Raw genomic sequence first — 20,678 nt, 5'->3', positions numbered from 1 at the left:
AGATGGCAGTTAATTTGCATATGCAGGCGTGGAGCGAAGACTGAAAGCTCCGGCCGGAGTGAAGACTGAAGACTGAAGAGGCTTGGCTTCTCCGCTGCGGCCGGACCAAAGGCCTGGGTCCCGGGTGCTGGAGGAAAACCAGTGCCAGCAGCCAGGGAAAGGAAGGCCTATTGCGCGAATCTTCGGGCAACACACACACATACACACACACACATAAATAAAATTTTGTACTGTGCAGGTGTACCCCACTTAACCCAATAAATGCTGTCCTTAAAATGTATGTTAATTTATTCATTCACCAAGTATTTATTGACCATGACCTATGTTCCAGGCTTTGTGTTAGTCTGTTTCCTTGATACTTCACATTATAATTTTGATTTGCCAGGAGGGGATAAAATAAAATAAAAACTTAACTTGGTACTTCGTAAGAGCTCCCCACCCCCTTGCGACTTTGAGTTCTTCAGCCTCAAAGTGGTCTAACGTTTAACGAGGCTGGGGAACCTCGATGCTGAAAGCTTCTTATTGGGACACCTTTCCTAACGCAAGCACACGGCTTTCCTCGCCTAATTCATTTGTTTGGGCTTTGTAAACCGTGTCCCCCAAAGTGGGACAAGCTCGTGCCTGATTCTAATAGAATTTGAAGGGTGTGGGCAAGTGATGTCTGTGATTGTATGTATCATTAACATACCTACTAGGTGTGTCCCTTGAGCCATGTACGGGTCTGACACACTTCAGTGGCGTCTCTAAAGCGCTCAGCTCCGGGCAGCCAGTCCTTCCGTGCGGGGAGTATGTTTGTCTGTGGCCACGCACCGCCGGAGTCCGGCTCTCTAACCCGCATCCCCGCCCGCTGCGGCTGTGCCTTTCTCCGCACACCCGGCTGCGATCCAGACAATCGCCGTGATGATGTGCCCGCTGCCGGGCCGCCTGCAGCTGGGCCGTGATTGCCCTTTAAGAACAAATGCTGTTTCATGGCAGCGTTGCTCTCCACATGTTCTAGGGATTTAGAAAAGAAACAAGCTTGTGTTGTGGTTCCACTGGAGTTCAAGGGATAATTTTATCCTGGAGCGGAGTCAAGAGTTTGGGAAACGAATATGCATACGGATGATTACACTGTTCTGGGTGGGAGCAGGAACTTGGCCAAAAAGCAGCAGCGGCAGCAGCAGCAAACGGAGGGGATGGGCTGCCGGCTCAGGGCTGACTCTACTGCCGTGTGTCCTCAGGGCTGACCTTCCCCACCTTGGGGTCAGCCCAGCTGCTCTGGGATCCTTGGGGTGCAGGGGAGAGATGGCGGTGATCATTTCAGTTGGGGAAGAGGCTCAACCTGCATGTGGTTTTTAAAATCCGACTGAATCAGTCACCCTGGCTGCATTTTAGGCGAGCATTTAGAAATTCTGGATTTCCTGAACCATTTACTACTTTGTATAAATGCATTATTTTTAAAGTCAATTCGTTTATTGTTACACCTTTTGGGGTGCTTTTTTTATGTTAATACATTCTCAAATGAGTACCAAAAAAAAAAAAACAAATCCATCTCAGACCAAGCATTTGGTGGTTTGTAATGTGCTAACCACCCCCCCACCCCCTTCACCCGCCCCCCCCCCTCCCCGCCCCGTGCCAGCTCTGGACTCCAGTGTGAGAGAAGAGTATGAGTTAGCCCAGCCCCCCACGTGAACTTCACAGCAAGTCATCGATTTATAAATACAGAGTACACACCCAGTGTGGTTTTGCCCTTTGTGTTCCCCATAATTAAAAAAAACAGTTTGAAATCTCAAAAATAGTGTTATTTTACCAGCCTCATAGAGATGTCAGGAGGATCAACGAAATGCTCGTTAAAAGCCCTTTTAGATTCATTGTAAAAAGATGATGTGTGATTGCATGACGCTTTTGAGTCTCGATTTGATTATCAGCCTCAGAAATATTTTTAAAAGGTCCTTAGAAGGCGTATTAGAGGCAAACCCCAGAGAACTGGGTATTTGGATGCCTTACAGCATGTTATTACAACGCTGGTATGATAATACCTATAACTTGTACTTTATATGAACCCTCCCCCCCTTGTGCCTTTTCTGTCTCCCTTCCCCCCCCTTTATCTTCCTTTCCCCCCTTTTTTTTTTTTTACTTCATTCCTTCATTCACTCAAAGAACGCTGAATACTCTGCTTGTGTCTAAGAAATCATAGCAGGGGCGAGATGAGCCCAGCAGTCAGCAAGAATGTTCTTTGCTTAGATACGTTGCTCAGTAACAAAAAAGTAATCAAAACAATGTATTTATTAAATAGATAGTTTTTCTTACGTCGTGGGCGGGAAGAGCCCTCAGCCAGCAGTTGAGTGCTTCGTGAGAGCACACGCTGCACTATGGCCCACGGCATCTTCTGGGTCTAGTGTGTGTGTGTGTGGGGGGGGGGGGGGCAGTCCTACGCCCTCTGTGTCTTTGAGAGGCAGTACGTGGTCTGGGTTCAAATCCTGCTCCACCCATTCTCTCACTGTGTGACCTTGGGCAGGCCTTGGTCTCGGCTGTAAAATGGGTATCAGCATAGTCCCTGCCCACGGAGTTGCTGGGTTGGGTCAACGAGCCTTCAGAACCTGGCCCATCGGAGCGTTCACTGCTCTTACAGTGATTCGTCAGCGGGTAGTTCTTTCGGTCATTAGCGCCGCACTGTCCAGCACCGTAGCCGCGAGCCATAGGTAGCTACTGCGCTCTGAAAACGTGACTGGTCTGAGTAAACACGGGCTGTAAGTGCAAAGTACACACCAGGATCCAAGACTTAGTAGGAAAACAAGAATGTAGACTTTCTCATTAATTTATGCTGGTTACATGTTGAAATAGTCATTTTTGATATATCCAGTTAAACCAGTATATTGTTAAAATTTGATTACACGTGAGCGGCCAGATTATTATGACCACCCCATCAGTACAATGAAGTGAATTCGTTATGCAAATAATAATAATAATAATAATAAAACCTTGAGAGTATTTGCTTAGGAAGTTTTTTCAATATCCAGTATGTTTGGAAGTGTCAATGAAGTACCAATGGGGTGGTCATAATAATCTGGCCGGTCATAATAATCTGGCCACTCAGTGTATATGTGGCTTGTGTTACCCTTCTGTCGAACAACGGTGGTTTCGATGAAGACGTCCCTGTAGCATCATGACAGTTAAAGGAAACATGCCTTTCATGTGAGCCACGAAATAAGGCCCACAGGTGAATGCACTGTGAAAAGATGTTTAAGAAAACGAACTCTGTTTGAGACGTAAAACAAATCGCGAGACGCTAGCTTATCTCCTAACTCTTTGTCTCCTCTCTCTCAATGCGGTTAATTTGATATTTAACTTTCTGGCCATTCTTTGTGTTCTCTTTCAGTGACAAGTTCACTCGATTTTGTCAGTGGAAAAATGTAGAATTAAATATCCATGTGAGTATCGTCTTTTCCTTTTTAAAATTAAAAACTCCCCCTGGCTTCCCTTCGTGAGAAAATACTTGCTTCTGGAGCCTGCTCCCCAGGGTGACACCCTCCCCGCACAGATGTCCTCGCTGCTCTGCGTACGACAGAGCTGCCCTCCCATCCCAGCTGCAAACAAGTTGAATTTTCATTCTCTCTTTTTTTAAAAAATATATTTTTATTGACTTCAGAGAGGAAGGGAGAGGGAGAAAGAGGTAGAAACGTCTGCGATGAGAGAGGATCATTGATTGGCTGCCTCCCGCACGCCCCACACTGGCGGATGGAGTCCCCAACCCAGGCCTGTGCCCTGACCGGGAAAAGAACCGTGACCTCCTGGTTCATAGGTTGATGCTCAACCGCTAAGCCACGCCGGTTGAGCTTAATTCTGTGTTTTTTTTTTTTTTTCATATTCCTATAAGCATGTGTTTATTTCTTTAAGAAAGGACATTTGATCACATCTTTTTTAGACCAAAGTTTTACCTTTTTTAATTTTTTTTTTAATTTGGAGAATGCTAAGAACGGTCCTCAAACACTGGCTGCTTTCTAACCTGTATTCATTCCCCTGGCATTCCATCCTCCATTAGCGTTCAAGGTCAGTGATTACAGGACGTAACCTCTGCTGTATTTGGAGAACATGCCTTCTTGCCCAGCCTCTTATCTCCTCCCTCCTCCTTTCCCTTCATAGCGGCTTGCCGTTGGGGGAAAAAATTATCAACTGGATTTTTTTGGAGGGAGTTTTTTACTTGAATGGTCCTGCTGGAAGAAGTTATTTTTGTTGTTGTTGTTTGTTTATTGATTTATCGAACCTCTCCTTTCCATCACATTTCCTGGCAGGATTTAGAAGCATGAGGCAATAACACACAGTTTAAGAAAATCCCTCTCCTAGCCAGTTTGGCTCAGTAGACAGAGCGTCGGCCCTAGGACTGACTGAAGGGTCCCAGGTTCGATTCCGGTCAAGGGCACGTACCTCGGTTGCAGGCTCAATCCCCAGCCCTGGTCCAGGCGTGTGCGGGAGGCAACCAATCGATGTAGCTCTCCCACATCGATGTTTCTCTCTCTTTGTGTCCCTCCCGCTCCTTCCACTCTGTCTGAAAATCAATGGGAAAATGACCTCGGGTGAGGATTAGCCAAAAATAAATAAGTGAATAAAAAAGCCCTTATATCTGCTGTGGATTTTCCTCACGCTCATGCTCCTTCCACCGGCCTGGTTGGTGTCTGTGTCCTCATGCCCCTTGTCCCATGTCCTCTCAGCATCAGACATGATCAGACATGAAGCCTGTGGCCAGCTGCCCCTACCTGGCTGCAGACATGACGTTTTGGGGGGCGGGTAGGGGAACTGTTAAGAATCTGACCCTTAATCTGCCTAGCAGGCCTTTGCTGTTATCCGAGGGCCTCTTCCCATGACCGTAGGGCTGTCTGTCTGCCTTGGCACCATCGGGTGCTGTTAAAACTCCGTCTGAAGCAGGGCACTGCTGACACATCCTGACCAAAAGGAAAAGTGCCCATGAATAAAGCCTCTTTATAGACTTTGCTCACACTTAGTCTTGCTGCAGGCTCACATGCCCAGCACGAGTCCCCTCTCTCTTCACGGATGTGATCGATAAAAAAAAAATCACATGGCCGGCGTCCGCCGGGTTTTCTGATCATGTGGCTCGCTCTCTCGGGAACGCGGATGCCCCGGACACGGGCTTATTCTCCCACCACGGCGGTTCCTGGATCGCCGCGTGGTTGCCAAACCTCAGGCTTCAGAGTGGCCGAAGTTGCTTTGCATTTTGACTAGAAACTTCCCCAGACGCTTGGCTTCCAGGCGTGTGTCTTGTAGTCTGAGACCGATGAGGTGGGCACAGCAGTCTCCCCGGACTCCCACTCCCGTCACCTTCCTGTCTGCCTCTATGCTGGGCCTTCGCGGGTGGAGCAGGCAGAGGTTCTAGAAAGCCCTGCCTCCTCCTGCTGCCCCCCTCTGTTCAAGGAGTCAGTCTCGGGAACGGCAGGCCCCTCCCTCAGAACGGCCGCGTTAATAACTTGTGCGTGTCTTGCCTGAAAAAACCCTTACCCCGTCATCTTTATGCGGCCGTTACGTGTCCCATTTCGTGTTTTGAATTCACAGTTGACCATGAATGATTTCAGCGTACATAGGATCATCGGGCGAGGCGGCTTCGGAGAAGTCTATGGCTGCCGGAAAGCAGACACTGGAAAAATGTAAGTTTTTGACGTTCCTACGTTTTCCCGGGACTGTGACGAGGGTTTTGTGCTCGCATCCAAAGACAGCCCCTGCACGGACTTTTGGAAGCCCGTGATTGTCGTTCCGGGACTTGTCTGCCTCGGAAAGAAATAGACAGTCTCCCCTGATTAAAGGCCCGTCCACGATTTAGCACATGCAGTTCGGGGCGTCGTAGCATCCAGGCGGCGTGGGTCCCCCAGATGAGGAGCTGGGTGCTGGTGAGGAGGGTGGACGCCCTGCTACGAAGGTCAAGGCCGTGGGCCCCATCGCTCATCTCAGTCACTGGTCTCGTGGGAGGTGGACGCGAGGCAGTTACGTGTGGGACATAAGGGTCTTCTGGGGAGTGAATGGGGGAGTTGTGAAGTGTGGGGGACGTATGTTAATATGGAAGCGGTTTAAATGAACATGTTTCTGAAGGCAAGAGAACGGGCAAGTCTGGTGTGATGGACCCAGACCTCCATGTCTGGTTAAGGGGCAGGCACGGGAGAGCCGTGGGCGAGGCGGGACAGCCTGTGAGGGTGGTGCAGACATCAGTCAGGGTGAGACTGAGGAGTTGAGGTCACCCAGCTCGGTGCCCGCCACCCCCGCTGCCCCTGCATCACCTCCGGGGTTGCCGCTCAGCCCCTGCCCGAGTCCGTCCCGGTCCTCCACTTGGCACGTTTCGTATTCCGTGGCGGCTGAAACGCACCTTCACTGGCTTGTGCCCATGGCTCCTCTTCCGGCTGTGGGGCCCGGCGCAGGGTGCAGCCGGTGCCTGGCACCCAGGTGCCTGGCGTCTGGCGTCCTGCTGAGACGGGATCGCGTAGGGGTCCCGGGTGTGGGTCGCCGGTGCCACACGGCCAGGTCAGATTCGCTTCCTCACGTTCTCGTTGGCTTGGGCAGAGCCTGTGCCTCTCTGAGCCTCCACATCCTCGTTTGTCAGGGAGGGAGGGATGAAAAAGAGCGCCTGTCTCTTTGCAGAATTAAATGAGAGAACACACTGTCAAAACAGAGTCCTGCTATGAAAACTTCCTTTCCCGTCCAGTACTCACCCCCGGGACTTTGATCCTAAACGATACACTTTACTCCTCGCTTATTAACATTTCATGAAACGTAGTAGCTTTACTTAATTGCAGCGTGTTGAGGTGTTTAGAATACCTAGGCAGTCCCATGATGTTGTAGAAGCACATGCTGTCGATTTGTCTCTTCAGACACATTTGCACGGAGTGGAATGTCTGATGCTCTTTAGGTTTGTCTGATGCTCTTCCCACAGTTGGATGGAGGTGGTAGGCTTCAGGAAGGAAGACCCAGAGATAAAATGCCCTTCTCATCGCATCAGATCACATCAAGGCCTGTTATTAAAGTGACGGATTTCTGTTGACGTTGGTCTTGATCCCTTGACCGAGGTTGTGTGTGTCAGACTTGACCGTGAAGTCACCCTCCCCTTCTCCCTGCTGTGCTCCAGAAGGAGGTCCCTACGCACAGCCCACACCTGAGGAGTGGGGGGGGTTGTGCTCCCGCAGAGGGGAGATGATTTTTTCCCTTAATACGTGCAGCAAGACTTTTTTTTGCATGGCACTTGGGTGCCGGTTTGCTTTTTTTAAACACTGCCCAAATCTGTCCGGGTACGGTGTGTCGTGTTGAAATCAGTCTGGGTGTGTTTATGGTGTTGATTTTTCAGCCATATTTCTGTTTCTAGGTATGCAATGAAATGCTTGGATAAGAAGAGGATCAAGATGAAGCAAGGAGAAACATTAGCCTTAAATGAAAGGATTATGTTGTCGCTCGTGAGTACAGGAGTGAGTATTCAAATTTTCCTTCCTTCCTTCCTTCCTTCCTTCCTTCCTTCCTTCCTTCCTTCCTTCCTCCCTCCCTCCCTCCCTCCCTCCCTCCCTCCCTCCCTCCCTCCCTCCTTCCCTCCTTCCCTCCTTCCCTCCTTCCCGCCTTCCCTTCTTCCCTTCCTTCCTTCCTCCCTCCCTCCCTCCCTCCCTCCCTCCCTCCCTCCCTCCCTCCCTCCCTTCTTTCCTTTTATTTATTTATTTATTTATTTTTGCCCTGACTGGTTGTCGAACCCGCAACCTTTTGGTGCTTGGGACCACATTTAACCGTCTGACCCACACCGGCCAGGGCGAGCGATACTCAATTGCGAGCATTGCTCTTTGTGTGTGGATGTGTTTGTCTGTTTTATATCAGGACGATGTATTTAAAATGCAGGCATTTTCTGGTTGAGTTATGGGGCCAGCCGGTTCTGGGGTGGGTTAGAATCCATAGCAGGGAACGGCAGCACTAAGCTGATACAGTGTACCATTCAGACATTACCTCTGTTTCCTGGGGGAGGTAGCCAAGTACCAGCAACCTGCACCATGAACGCCCGTGACTTCTCTCAGTAGTAGGCATTTATGATGAACTTCACTGCGGAATATGGGTGGGGAGAAGGCAGGAAATAATCATTCCAGCAACAGCAAAATCCCCTGAGTACAGTTAGGAATTAGCTGCATGACCGAGCAGGACTAACCCAGAGAGAGAGAGTAAGAGACCGCCGCTCCTGTCCTTCACAGACAGACAGAGAGCAAGCGACTGGGGCTCGCCAGCTCTGCGCTGTCCCCGTGGGGTTGTCCCCGGTCAGTGTCTCCTCGGAAGGTGACTCTGTCTTCTCAGCACTTGCCATGTTTTATCTCCTGTGGCCTTTGGCCGTTCCCATTCCCCAGGACACCGTGTCCACCTGCTGGGCGTTGTATTTGTATGTCAGGGCTCGGCACGTGTACAAGCCAACCTTGACCCCGTGTCTCCACTTGCAGAACAGTGTCCCGTGCGGATTTCCGCGGATTTCTTTTTCTGGTGACGGCGTTGCCCAGGATCAAAGCCGGGGCTCTTATTTATTTGGGCAGGTGTCTGTAAAGGCACATCCAGAAACCGCACCGTCCCGGCGACCTGGCGTGCCTCTGCACGCCCGTAGGTCTGTCGTCCAGCGTTCGCAGAAAGGAATGTAGCGAGCACGGAATGGCCAGGCCCGTGCTGAGAAGCTCACATGTGACTTTCACGTTAAACACCAAACCACGTCCTGACCAGGGTGGCTCCGTGGGCTGGGCCTTGTTTTGGTGGGCCGAAAGGTCACCGGTTCGAGTCCCCGCCAGGGCACAGACTCAGCTTGTGGTTTGATACCCGCGTGGAAAGCAACCCATGGGTGTTTTCTCTCCCTCTCTCCCTCCCTTTCTCTCTCTCTCTCTCTCTCTCTCTCTCTCTCTCCTTGTTTTCCTCCCTCATTCTGTTTCTCACTCTCTCCCTCCCTTTCCCTTCCTCTCTCTCTCAAATCAATAAAAACATAAAATTAACCATTTGTACGCTGTAAGCGTCTATAGACGCAAGCAGTGGACCTTTTTAAATTAAATTCAAAATATCATGGCAGTAAACTGGTTAAAAACAAAAATACAACCCAGGAAGCGTTGTACACAGTGAGACATCCCGCATTTTAATGATTCCTCAAAGAACCCCTCTCACCTCCTCAGCAAGGAGCCAGAGACCCAGGAGGTTAACTCCCTCACCCAGAGGCTCGGGCCTCCCAGGAACACTCCCCGGTTCCTTTCCCACCGTCACTCGATGGGCCGCGTGGTTTGGGTTCATCCCCTGAGTTTACCGCATTGTGGTTGATATTGTCCCAGCATTAGTCTGGATGGTTCTAGAAGGGCTACCTGCTGTTGAAGCGAGAGAATAGCCACCTCGAGCTCGACTCTACCAAATGGAAATGCCATGGCTGTAAATAACTGTGCTCCGCTACCTCCCGGCACATGGGCACTGAGCATTTCCCATCGGAGTCCCTGTGCGCACGACCACGCCTGCAGCCACCAGGAGCGGAGGCTGAGCGGCCCGCTCCCTGTAGCGGGATCTATATGCCTGGCTCCGGCTCCTCATTTCCCCGGGAAAAGCCTTTGTCTTAAATTCCACACGTGGACTTGGCGCTCACTGCAGAGTTTCAGGGCTTATTAAAAGCATTAATTTTTAACGCGCTCTCTTCTACAATTTTCCTGTAGCGATTGCATATTTATTGTATCCAGCTGAGGGGAATGTGGTTAATTAGTTGTGTAGTTCCTCGCCAGTCTCCCCCGCAGGCAATAAATAAAAAATTGGGCTTTTATTGGGCTACTGCTTTGAACTAATTTAAAAGAATTGTTTATATTTTGTATTCCAGTAGCAAACTGTCCAGATTTTTTTTTTTTTTACATATAAATACAAATTTTACCCAAAAGAGTTGTAGTAAAATTGTTTGGCATGGCTTTTGCTAATCAGCGGGCCACTGTTCATCGGTTTGGAGTGATCTTCAGTTTAAATAGCCTCATTAAAGTGAACTCTCAATCCCCTTCATCGATATGATGCTCTAGGTGCTGGTATGAGACTGAACTGCACTCACTCATCTTTTTTTTTTTTTACTATAAGTGTTTTTTTTTTTCTTTTCTTTCCATCTCAAATGGAGTATTCCACCCCTCATCCCCCAAAGAGGCAGCAGGAAGTACTGTTGTCAGTTTTCATGTGTAATTCTTGTCAAGTAACAAGGGAAGGCATGTGCGAGATGCAGGATAAGTTCGCCCACAACTGGGAAGAGCAGTCAGCATCTCCCTTACATAGTCCCTTAGCGTTCAGCTGGTGTTATCTCTTCCGTCATTGAAGCACAATGTCGGGCCTCGACTGAGCCATGCACTCTGCTCTGAGATGGGGGTCCTAGGACTTGACTTTGGCCCTTGCCCTTACAGAGCTGCATATGGGATGAGAGAGGGAGGTAGTGTTCAGGTCATCTTGGAAGTGCATAGGTGATTGGAACAGGTGGCGAGAGCTGTGAAAGGTGCGCCCGCAGGGCTCAGAAGGCACTTACCAGGGTGGAGATGTTGCCAACGAGAGCTCCTGTGACGTCAGAGGGTGCCAGCGCGTGTCTGGCCCTGAGCACGGAGGGTCTGGGGGCCTCAGGGAAAGCCATGGAGCTGGGGTCAGAGGTGATGGGGTGAGGAGCACAAGCCGAAGCTGCAGAGAGAGAAAAACACACCGGGCCAGACCCTAAAGAGCTTTCTGGGCCAATATTGAGGGTTTTGAAAAATCTCCCAGCAGTTGGAAGCAACCCGTGTTAAGTGGGAAGATAACATGATAAGCCTTGTGGTCTGCGAGGATGCCTCTGGCTGCAATGTGGAGAACTTTCTTGAAAAAATACTCGTGGCCTCTTTTATCCCAGTCCTACACGGAGCTGCTGCAAAGTGAAGCCGTTTCGCGCGCTGCCCGTAGGAAACCAGGCAGTTCTCTGCTGAGGAACTTGATTGAAGGGTCTGCTTCTAAAAGTTCACGCGTTCTCATTGGCCCTCATTTGTAATCAAGGCAGAACATCTTAACAGTAGCCGTGTCAACATGACTCGTTACATCGCTGCCTGTTTGTCCTTGCTGGTCAGCATTCGGGTCTGGATCTCAGAGTGGACGTGAGACTCGGCGCGGATCCGCACGGCACCTGAGAGGCGAGGCCTCGAGCGCAGTCCGTGGGCTCTGTAGAGGGAACCAAGTCATCTTCACAACCAAGCGTTGCTGTGGAAACCTGACTGGTAGCCCAACACAGAACTCTGGAGAGGGTCAGGAGGCCTGGGGTTTGGATGTTGGCCGACTGCCAAGTTTCCTTGTGACCTTACACAAGTCATTTCCCTTGTTGTGGGGGAGGGTCCCTTAATTTCCTTGTCTTTAAAATAAAGAAGTCGAACCAGGTAATTTCGTATTTAAAAGAGCCCTTTCTACTCAGATAGCCTATGGTTCTAAATCTACAGTTTGCGCCTCACCTAATGACGCAGTATCTTAAGGATCCTTTAACCGTTGGACGTCTTCTCGGCGCTGTCATTAGACGGGTCGTCTGCCATCGGGTCACACCTGCCCCTGGGCCGGGTCTGCGTGTCCCCTAGCTGTCTCGAGCTGGGGAAGATCTCGACTTCACTAAGTCTGGGGTCGCCCACTTCTCCGCGCTACAGATGGACTAACTGCTCATCAGATCAGGAACCAGAGTGGGTGGGGAACCCCATTTAGGGAGGAGCAGCAGGCTATTGGGAAGGTCTGGGGAAACGTGGGTGGGTTCTAAGGGGGAGCGCCCCCCACCCCCATTCCCCGAAGGTCACATGGCTTTTAACAGAAAAGGGAGAGCACCTTTACTTTACCTATTTAAAGCAAAAGAGATCTTGGCAGCAGGAAACACTAATACTATCTCAACAGAACTCCAAGGAAAACTAGGTAACCGCAAAACGAATTTTGTAATTCACTCGGAAGCAGTTTCCCCTGGAAGCTTTGTGGAGACGGGGTCTAACTTCATGAGTCTTTAGCATATAGGAATGTGTGAGCTCAAGTTTAACTGGATGCCCTTAATGCAGCGGTTTGAACAATGTGGATTCTGTTTACAGATTATCCTGCTAAAACTTGAATTTAGTAATTCTTTTTTTTCCCTTCTGTTTAACAAAAGTGGATACAGATGTTCAATGCCGTTTTTTATTTGAATCCATAGAGGGGCTGGCATTCACTGTACAAAAGGAATCTAAATAGACCTGGCTATACGTCTAGCACAGCACCGATGCAGTCTCCCCGGGGAGCCCACATGTGTGTCCAGCACCCAGATCACGGGATAGAGAGTTACCAGTGTCCCAGAGGCCTCCGAGTGCCCCTCTCGCCACTCACCCCACGCCCAACTAACTACCACCCAGACTCTAGCACCGTAATTTAGCTTTCCCCCGTGTTTGAACTTTATATAAACGCTCCCTTTTGTGTCTGGCTCCTCTCGCTCAGTGTTGCGGGTGACATTGCGTCTGTGTCCCTGCACGTGGCCACAGTGCATCCCGCAGCTAAACACGGGCCGGCACGCTATGTATAGCCTCCGGACCCGATCGGGCGTGTGGCCTCCTGTTGTGCAGCCCGTGAACTCAGAATGGCCCGGATGTTTGTAAAGGGTTGTAGAGAAAATTAGCAGCGTGCCTGGCAGAGGCTGCCTGGGGCCTGCAAAGCCGAAAGTATTTGCTGTCTGGCCCTTGGTAGGAAAAACTTGCTGACCCCTGTTCTCCGGGGTTCCATTGCGTCAGGAGGCCACAGTTTAGGGACCCTTTCTCGGGGGGGGTAGACGTTTGGTTGTTTGCTGGTTTGGGCTGTTTTGAACAGTGTTGTGAGGAGCGTTCTCGTGCAGTCCTCTGGGTGCACGGAAGTACAGATCCCCCGGCGGGGTACAGCCCAGGGTGGAAACGCCAGTCACAGGGTTTTGGACGGTGCTTGGCTCTAGCAGATGCCGCCCAAACAGCTTGGGAGAGTGGTGGTTCCGTGGCACGCTCCTGGCAGCCACTTACTCCGTGCCTTTCCGGCACTTGGTATGGCCGGTTTTAGCCGGTTCTTGTGAGTTCAAGTGAAGGCATGTGTGGTTTTGAACTTGCATTTCCTTGGGGACACCTGAGGTTCAGCATCTGCTCATAGGCCTGTGGGCCATTTGATAGCCGCTTATGTGAAGGGCCCATTTCTTCCTGTCATTAGCATTAGCGGTCAGTTTCCCATTGAGTGGATGGCCTTCTCTCTCTGTTGGCATGCAGGGGTTCCTTATGTATTCTAAGTCAGAGTCCTTACTATGTTTATGGGTTACGGATATTTTCTCCCATTCCGCACAGGGCAGTGCCTGGCTGCAAAGATCTGGAGCCGGCCCTGGCCGGCGTAGCTCAGTGGTTAGAGCGCCGGCCTGTACACCAGAGGTCGCAGGTTCGATTCCTGGTCAAGGCCATGTACCTCGGTTGCAGGTCCGATCCCTGCCCTGTGTCGGGGCACGTGTGGGAAGCAACGGATCCATGTCTCTCTGCCATATCGATGTTTCTCTCTTTCTCTCTCTCCTCCTCTCCCCCCTCCCTACCGCTCTCTCTAAAAAGCAGTGGAATAAAGGCCCTCACTCCTCGGGTGAGGATTAAAAACAAAATCTGCAGCTGATGTTTGGTAGCAGATGTGCTTTTCAGGGAAGCTTTTGTTTTTCTTACACATTTTCATGTGTTGTTTTTTTTTCCCCCTTCGTTCTAGGATTGTCCTTTCATTGTTTGCATGACCTACGCCTTCCATACTCCAGATAAACTCTGCTTCATCTTGGACCTGATGAACGGTAAGCGAGGCCTGCGAGGTCGGACTCACTGAAGGACGTGGCCGTGACCCGGCCGACGGGCAGGTTGGGTCTTTCCGATCAGTAGTTTGCCCCTTAAGATGGAGGCAGCCGTTTACTCTTCAGCCTAATTAAAATTCATGTAAAATGTTGACCTGGGTTTCCCTCTGCTCCTCCCCGTCTTTCCCTGGAAGTTGCATTTCCTAGAAAAGATTTTCATAAAATACTTACAGCGAGACGTGATTTTTCTGGAATGCAGCTGGCCTGGGCCTTTAATTAGCTTGCTTCCTGGCCTTCAACTTTTAGGAATGAAATGTCTCATAAGAGTATAGGTTAAATGTATTTAAAATCCAACTTTGAAGGATGTTCGCCCGATTTTCTGTACCTTTAGCCCAGAACAACTGTACCTTGACCTTTTAAACTGTGAGTGAATGACGGCCTTTAGAATGGCGAACAAGGTTTAGATAGAAAAACGATTTCTAATACTAGAAAGCGACACGGGATGGACTGAAAGTCTTTTTGGTAACAAGAGCTGAAATAAAACGGCATACAATTCAACAAGTAAAGGGCCTTTTTTTGAGGTTCCTGGGATGTTTTATTATGTTTTGAGTGTTTGATTTAAGACTGGATCTGTCGCACGACATGAAGGAATTTCACAGACATAATAACGAACAAAAGCAGCCAGACGCAGCGGCCTGCGGTCTGTACGATTCTATTTATGTGACTGTCAGAAATCAAAGTCAGGCACGCAGACTCTTGAGGACGACAGCGACTTTTAAAATAAACCCTGTGCCTCCGACTCCAGGGGGCGACCTGCACTATCACCTGTCACAGCACGGGGTGTTCTCTGAGAAGGAGATGCGCTTCTACGCCACCGAGATCATCCTGGGACTGGAGCATATGCACCATCGCTTCGTCGTGTACAGGGACCTGAAGGTGAGCCGCGTGGCCGGCTTGCCGGTCACCGGGTCTGCGCGGGAGGCGTGTGGCCCCGGCGCTCAGACATTCCCCGTCGTGTTCCTCACTCAGCCCCGACATCCGTGTGATGTCGGTCTCTTCCAGGCTCCAGACTCTGTCCTCGGAGCTCGTGTCTGTCCTAGGGGCCAGTCGCCTCGGTGCCTGCTACAGTGCCAGGCGCAGCTCAGACGCTCATTCCAAAATTTTAACTGGTTGATTCGTGCAAAGCAGGGATGGGCACTTTTCTGGTGTCGCTGCTCATTTTTACCATTAATTGTAATTTGGTCGATGCTCACTAAGCCACTGCCTTGGCTCTGGCTCTGAGTCAGAACTGGAGATGTGCAGGGATAGCAAGCGAAGGGCTTGCATCTCACAGGATGCACCCTGGTGAACCAGGAGATAGACTGGCCGGTCAGAGTTCATGGGGGGCAAGGCTGCCCAGCCTGCAGAGCTTCCCCCAAAGGCCAGTGCCAGAGCTTCACGTTTCGAGGTCACCATAAAAACCACAGATAGATAGATTGTTCTAGATCCCTGAGCTACAGAACCCCGGCGTGCTATGTTTGGGCTTCTGTTCTTGTTTTCTTTAAAAAAATCTCACTGGTGCCCGGCCGGTGTGGCTCAGTGGTTGAGCGTCATCCCATGCACCAAGAGGTCATCAGATCGATTGCCAGTCAGGGCACATGCCCGGGTTGTGGGCTCCATCCCCAGTAGGGGGCATGCAATTTTAAAGCTTTCTTCAAAGTTAGTAAATTATTCTCTTAATTTTCACAAGAGCATTAAGGAACAATATTGTTCTCATCGAATAGAAATAATGAGACACTGGCTGGTATGTGACATTTTATTTCCTCGTGTGAGTTTTACAGAAGAATAAAATACAAGCCGAAGATCTAGAAAGTACCGTCGTAATGCGTTTCCATTTGCATCTGTAACCGGCTTCTGAGCGTCTTTATGCCGTGGTTTTGTTTTCTCAGCTATTTAGTAGGCAGTGGTATTATTTCATTTCTATTCCAACTTCATCCTCGTCACTCATGATTATTCATGCTCCGTTGTTATAATAGCATGCCATTATTTTTATTTCAAGCGAAACAATGGTGATCTCCAGCAGAAAACGATTAAGACGACTGTAATTCAATGTATATCGGGGAGAGGAGCTTTGTTTTCCGTGATTATGCTGACCAGATCTAATCTCAGTGGCTACATTTCATCAGCGTTGCGGTCAAAATTACATTTGGTCATTTGGTGGATCGGGCACCAGTCAACAGAAATGACATTGATTGGGGCCCGTGTGGCCCCGTGGAGGACTTTGATTTCTTAGGTCAGCGCCGGTACCACCTTGCAAGAATCCTTTCTGTTCTGTGCCTCACGGTCTCCTTCTCAGACGTCGTTAGGATTCGCAGAGGCACCGTGTCCCAGCTGGAAGGCCGGGAAAAGAACTAGCTTTGTCACGCTGATGAGCTGTGCTCACAGCCCCTCTCTCTTACCTGCACTTCATTTTCTTTAATAGTTGAATCCTTCACTCCCATCATTCCCACTCTCAGCGGAAGTTAACGTGCCACATTCATTCTCAGCATCATGCCCTCCTTGGCTGTGATCTCATAGAGCTAGAATCTGTGTTCAGTAAGGAACTGTGATAAGATCACGAGGTGCCCCATGCCTGTAGTTTTAGACTTCCTCCGGGCATCCCGGGAACTCTCGCAGATCACCTTCTCTTTCTCTTCAGCCCGCAAATATCCTCTTGGATGAGTACGGACACGTCAGGATATCAGATCTCGGCCTGGCCTGTGATTTCTCCAAAAAGAAGCCGCACGCGAGTGTGTGAGTAGTGCATCGCCTCTGCCCACCATCATTTCTCCACTGCAGCCCGCTTGTTCCCTCGGACCCCGCCCTGGTCACGTGTTACCGTCCCCTCCCCTCCCCCATTTTTTTCTTGCCAGCAGTCATTTTCTTTTTTTTAATATATTTTTATTGAATTCAGAGAGGAAGGGAGAGGGAGAGGGAGCGAGAGAGAGAAACATTGATGAGAGAGATCGGCTGCCTCCAGCACGCCCCACACTGGGGATCAAGCCCGCAACCCGGGCATGTGCCCTGACTGGGAATTGAGCCATGACCTCCTGGTTCACAAGTCGACCCTCAATAATACATCTCTGAAGGTCGTGATAAAAATGAGATAGTCCGTGGGCCGAGTGCAGAGGCAGCTGTATGGGGAACTCTCCAAGGACGGCCGGAGGTCAAGTTTCCCCATCCACCTGTTCCTTCCTTTACAAAATAACTATGTGTTGTTGTTTTTTCTGAAGAGAAATTAGGAATATTTTTAAAATTAAAAACCAAACATCTGTACTTGCAGCTCAAGCTGTTGAACGTGGGTCAGTTTTCTAAGTGACCGCGCAGGGGACCCTCCCGGACACCACAGCCTCCGCCACACCTGGCCCCCCAGGGCCCCCTGGGCTGCGTGTGGCGGTGGCCATGCGTGATCGGGGCGTGTTGACACTGGCCCCAGAGCTTCTCTGAACCCGGGATCATTCAAATGACAGTTGTGAGGGTTCAGTCATTGAATGAACGCAACACGTGTTCATTTACATTGGCCGTGTGCTAGGTGCTGGCGGCGCCGCGGCGACCACGACAGAAAGGACCCCTGACCTCCGGGAGGTGACCAGGGCGTGGGGTGGCGGTGCCATCGGTGGGGCCTCAGCTGTCCCAGGCAGGCACCGCTTGCTGCTTTGAATAGGCTGTCATCTTCGCAGAAGCCCAGGAGCTTGTAGATGCCATTATCTACTTTCCGTGGTGGAAAAACTAGACCACCCACCTGGCACATCCCGGGGCCAGAACTACAGTCCGTCTGTCTGTCTGACTCCCAGAAAATAGCCCCACCTCAGCATGGGCCCTGCGGGTCCACACAGGGGACCTTCCGCTCTTCATAGCTGTCCCGGTGGAGGAGGGGCTGACCGGATTCAGATGTCGCCTCCAGGACGGAGCACAAGTCTTCACATTGATTCCGTGGGGTGATCTGTTGCGATTCATTCCTATCCTGGTTAAGACAGAAAGTGGTGCTCCCCCACCGGGTGTCGGGTGGATCATGTCTGTGCAGAGGCTCCATCGTCCCCGCCCCTTGTTCACAGCTGCTGCCGTTTTGGTGAGCCATTCGTGTTGTATGAGGTGCCCATGTTCCGCTGACGTGCCACCCTTTCTCCTCCCCAGGGGCACGCACGGGTACATGGCCCCCGAGGTGCTGCAGAAGGGGACGGCCTACGACAGCAGTGCCGACTGGTTCTCCCTGGGCTGCATGCTCTTCAAGCTTCTGAGAGGGTGAGTGAGGCGCCCCCTCCCGGCTGGGGTCACAGTCAAGGCTGATAGACTTGATGCTATTCCGGGTCCCACAGTGATCTGTAAGCTCACCTAAATGAGGACCGTGGCTCGCTCTGCCTCGCGAAAGCGACAGCTCTGTTCCCGTAAGATTATAGAAGAAAGCTTACGGTGTGGTGTTTTTATTCCATATCCTGTGGGAGTTACAGCGTACTTAAATCTGAAATAAGACGGCCGTGAAAATTTTTTAAAAAATAATAAGATAAGACGGCTTTGAAATATTTCCATCGATACCCCTTATTTGAGAATAAGTGTTATTTGAAAATGTGGGTAATTGACAAAGGTAGGATTTTTTTTCCCCCCTCTACAAATGCATTACCCATGATTGTCTTGTGCGCTGAGGTCATTTTCAGGGTTACACACGTGGGTGAAGACCCGTGATGAAGCCGTTTTAAACGTGCATTTATTTGTAATCCTGCTGAAAGTGATTTGTTTTTAAAACGCAAAGATGGGATTGTGTAGTCTTGTGTTTTTAATTCATTTGGCTGTAACGGGCCCTCAGTCCTAAGCTACCAAACATGGTGAAATCGAGGGGACAGATGACGCCGTGGAAGCGCTCTCAAAACGTGTCCTCATCTCGAATGATTAAACGTCGTGAGCATTTCCACGGAGCTTAAGAACGCTGAGCCAGTTTTAATAGGGAGCTTAAGTTCTCAGCATATAGCGTTGCTTTTTCTTCATTCACAAAGAGGCAAAAAGCGCTCGACAGGAAAATGTCCTCGTCCAGGTTCGCCCGTTGATGTTTCCCTCGTGAGCACGCGAGGCTGGTGTTTGCTGACTTTCTCACTTTCCCGTCGGAAAGCCTCCTTGAGCACCACTCATCTTCTTCTCTTCAGCACATCTGGGAGGGGGCTGGCCCCCCACTCGGTCCGGAGCCCCCAGGACTCAGCCGATCCAGCTGATCTCTGCTCCCCCATCCGCTTGGGCACTGAAATTGCATTATTGCCTAGAGAGGCAGGTCTTGTCGGTCCTGAATTGAATTATTGTGTTTGTGGAGCCTGGATGGGCTTAATTCCCGTCATCAGACTAGCTGACCTAATTAGGGAGCTTCTGCCAGGCCAACCAGAGACGGCCGCTCCCACCCGAGACATCCTTCGACCCCTGGGAGTCAGCGGGCCCGGTGGGCGCACGCCGCTTGCCAGGGTCTTTGCCCGGGCCTCCGCTGGAGAGGAGGTTAGAGATGCAGAATGCACACTGACAAGAAGTTCAAGATGATGAAAAACTGCAAAGCAGCTCAAGTGCTGAACGCACCGGTTCAGGATCCGAAAATCTGCCGTAAAATGGTCCAGGGAAACCTGCCAAGGCCTTGCGTTCAAGGCTCTGCGCGCGTCTTTATTTTGTTTCATATTCTTACTCCGTTTATCATAATGTCCATGCGTGTCCATTAGGGACAATGTGGCATAGCAGTCCTTTGAGAAGATCTGAGGGTTTGATTTAATAACTCTATAGGATCCAGCATTACCATCTGTGGTTAACAGCGTGAATTCAGCCTTATTTGGCCAGAATTCACGTCCGCAGTGCTGAATCGGAAGGAGGTCACCCCTCTGGTCAGGCTCTGGTGAAACGGCACGTTCAGTGTGGCTCCTAGGAGAGGAGTCTTGGCTGACAGGACACACCCAGGGTTTGGTCATGAGGATGGGATGGGATGGGATGGGATGTGATGGGATGGGTGAGGAGAAGAGAAAGAGCTAGAAGTCATGGCTCACAGGGAAGGTTGAAGGAGCTGGTGCCTTACTGACGGGGCGGAAGTCATACTGCGTAGACCCAGAGGGGAGGCGTTGCGAGGCTGGGATAGGAACCCCCATTTCAGCATGGGCTGCCCAGGAAGGCATGTCCTGCCGCCCAGGTAGCCAGCTCCCTGCCGCTGTCCGGGGACCACCTACTGAGCCCAAAGTGGGAAGAGTCCTTCCAGGGTAGGATGGGTCGGACCCGATGGGTCTTCCTCACCGGGATTTATGGTCTAATGCCATCCTGTTGTTCAAAAGCCGTTCCCAGGAAAGGATGTGGCGCTAAAACCAAAGAGTAGGGAGTATGTATTGATTGAATGGATTGAAATTAAATTTGCTGAGCATTTATTGAGCACCTACAGTATGCAAGACTGTGCTTGATGCTGCGGGGAAAGGAAGGACGGGGAAGAGAGGGAGGGGCAGGAAGGAAGTCACATCCGGGGATGGGAGAGAATCACGGATCGGCTGCCTCCTGCACGCCCCACACTGGGGATGGAGCCCGCAACCCAGGCATGTGCTCTGACTGGTAGTTGAACCCTGACCTCCTGGTTCATAGGTCGAGGCTCAACCACTGAGCCACACCAGGCTGGCCGAGCTTCTGTTCTCTGTGATTGAATACTCCCTGATGGACCAGTGTGTCCCCTGCTTCTGCTTTTGTCTTGCCTCCCTGGAAGAATACTCCCTGGGCAGGAGGGAAGGAACCGGTGTAAGAACGTTGTGCAGGCCTGAGCACGGGCTTGCATCCCTGAGTCACAGTGACGAGCCGTTCGGAGGCCATGCCTTCAGGGCGGGCGCGGGTCGCCGCTTCCCCTGGAGATGCCGCAGCCAGATGCTTAGGAGCATCTGTGCCTGCGCTGTGTCCACGTGGCAGGTGT

General features: G+C 50.7%; 1 protein-coding gene across 7 annotated transcripts in view; it reads left to right on the top strand.

The window, feature by feature from the left end:
• GRK3 (G protein-coupled receptor kinase 3) overlaps positions 1-20,678 on the top strand; it is a 79,023-nt gene that overhangs the window by 43,836 nt on the left and 14,509 nt on the right. For all 7 annotated transcript variants that reach the window (XM_036353920.1, XM_036353918.1, XM_036353919.1 and 4 more), the window contains 7 exons: positions 3,359-3,410; positions 5,545-5,636; positions 7,337-7,436; positions 13,684-13,762; positions 14,565-14,695; positions 16,437-16,531; positions 17,912-18,019. In XM_036353920.1, coding sequence (XP_036209813.1) covers positions 3,359-3,410; positions 5,545-5,636; positions 7,337-7,436; positions 13,684-13,762; positions 14,565-14,695; positions 16,437-16,531; positions 17,912-18,019 — 657 coding nt within the window. The remainder of the gene's footprint in view (positions 1-3,358; positions 3,411-5,544; positions 5,637-7,336; positions 7,437-13,683; positions 13,763-14,564; positions 14,696-16,436; positions 16,532-17,911; positions 18,020-20,678) is intronic.

The sequence above is a fragment of the Myotis myotis genome, unplaced genomic scaffold (genome assembly GCF_014108235.1).
Source record: "Myotis myotis isolate mMyoMyo1 unplaced genomic scaffold, mMyoMyo1.p scaffold_m19_p_20, whole genome shotgun sequence".
NCBI classification, from domain to species: domain Eukaryota; kingdom Metazoa; phylum Chordata; class Mammalia; order Chiroptera; family Vespertilionidae; genus Myotis; species Myotis myotis.
This window is presented reverse-complemented; position numbering and strand designations above follow the sequence as displayed.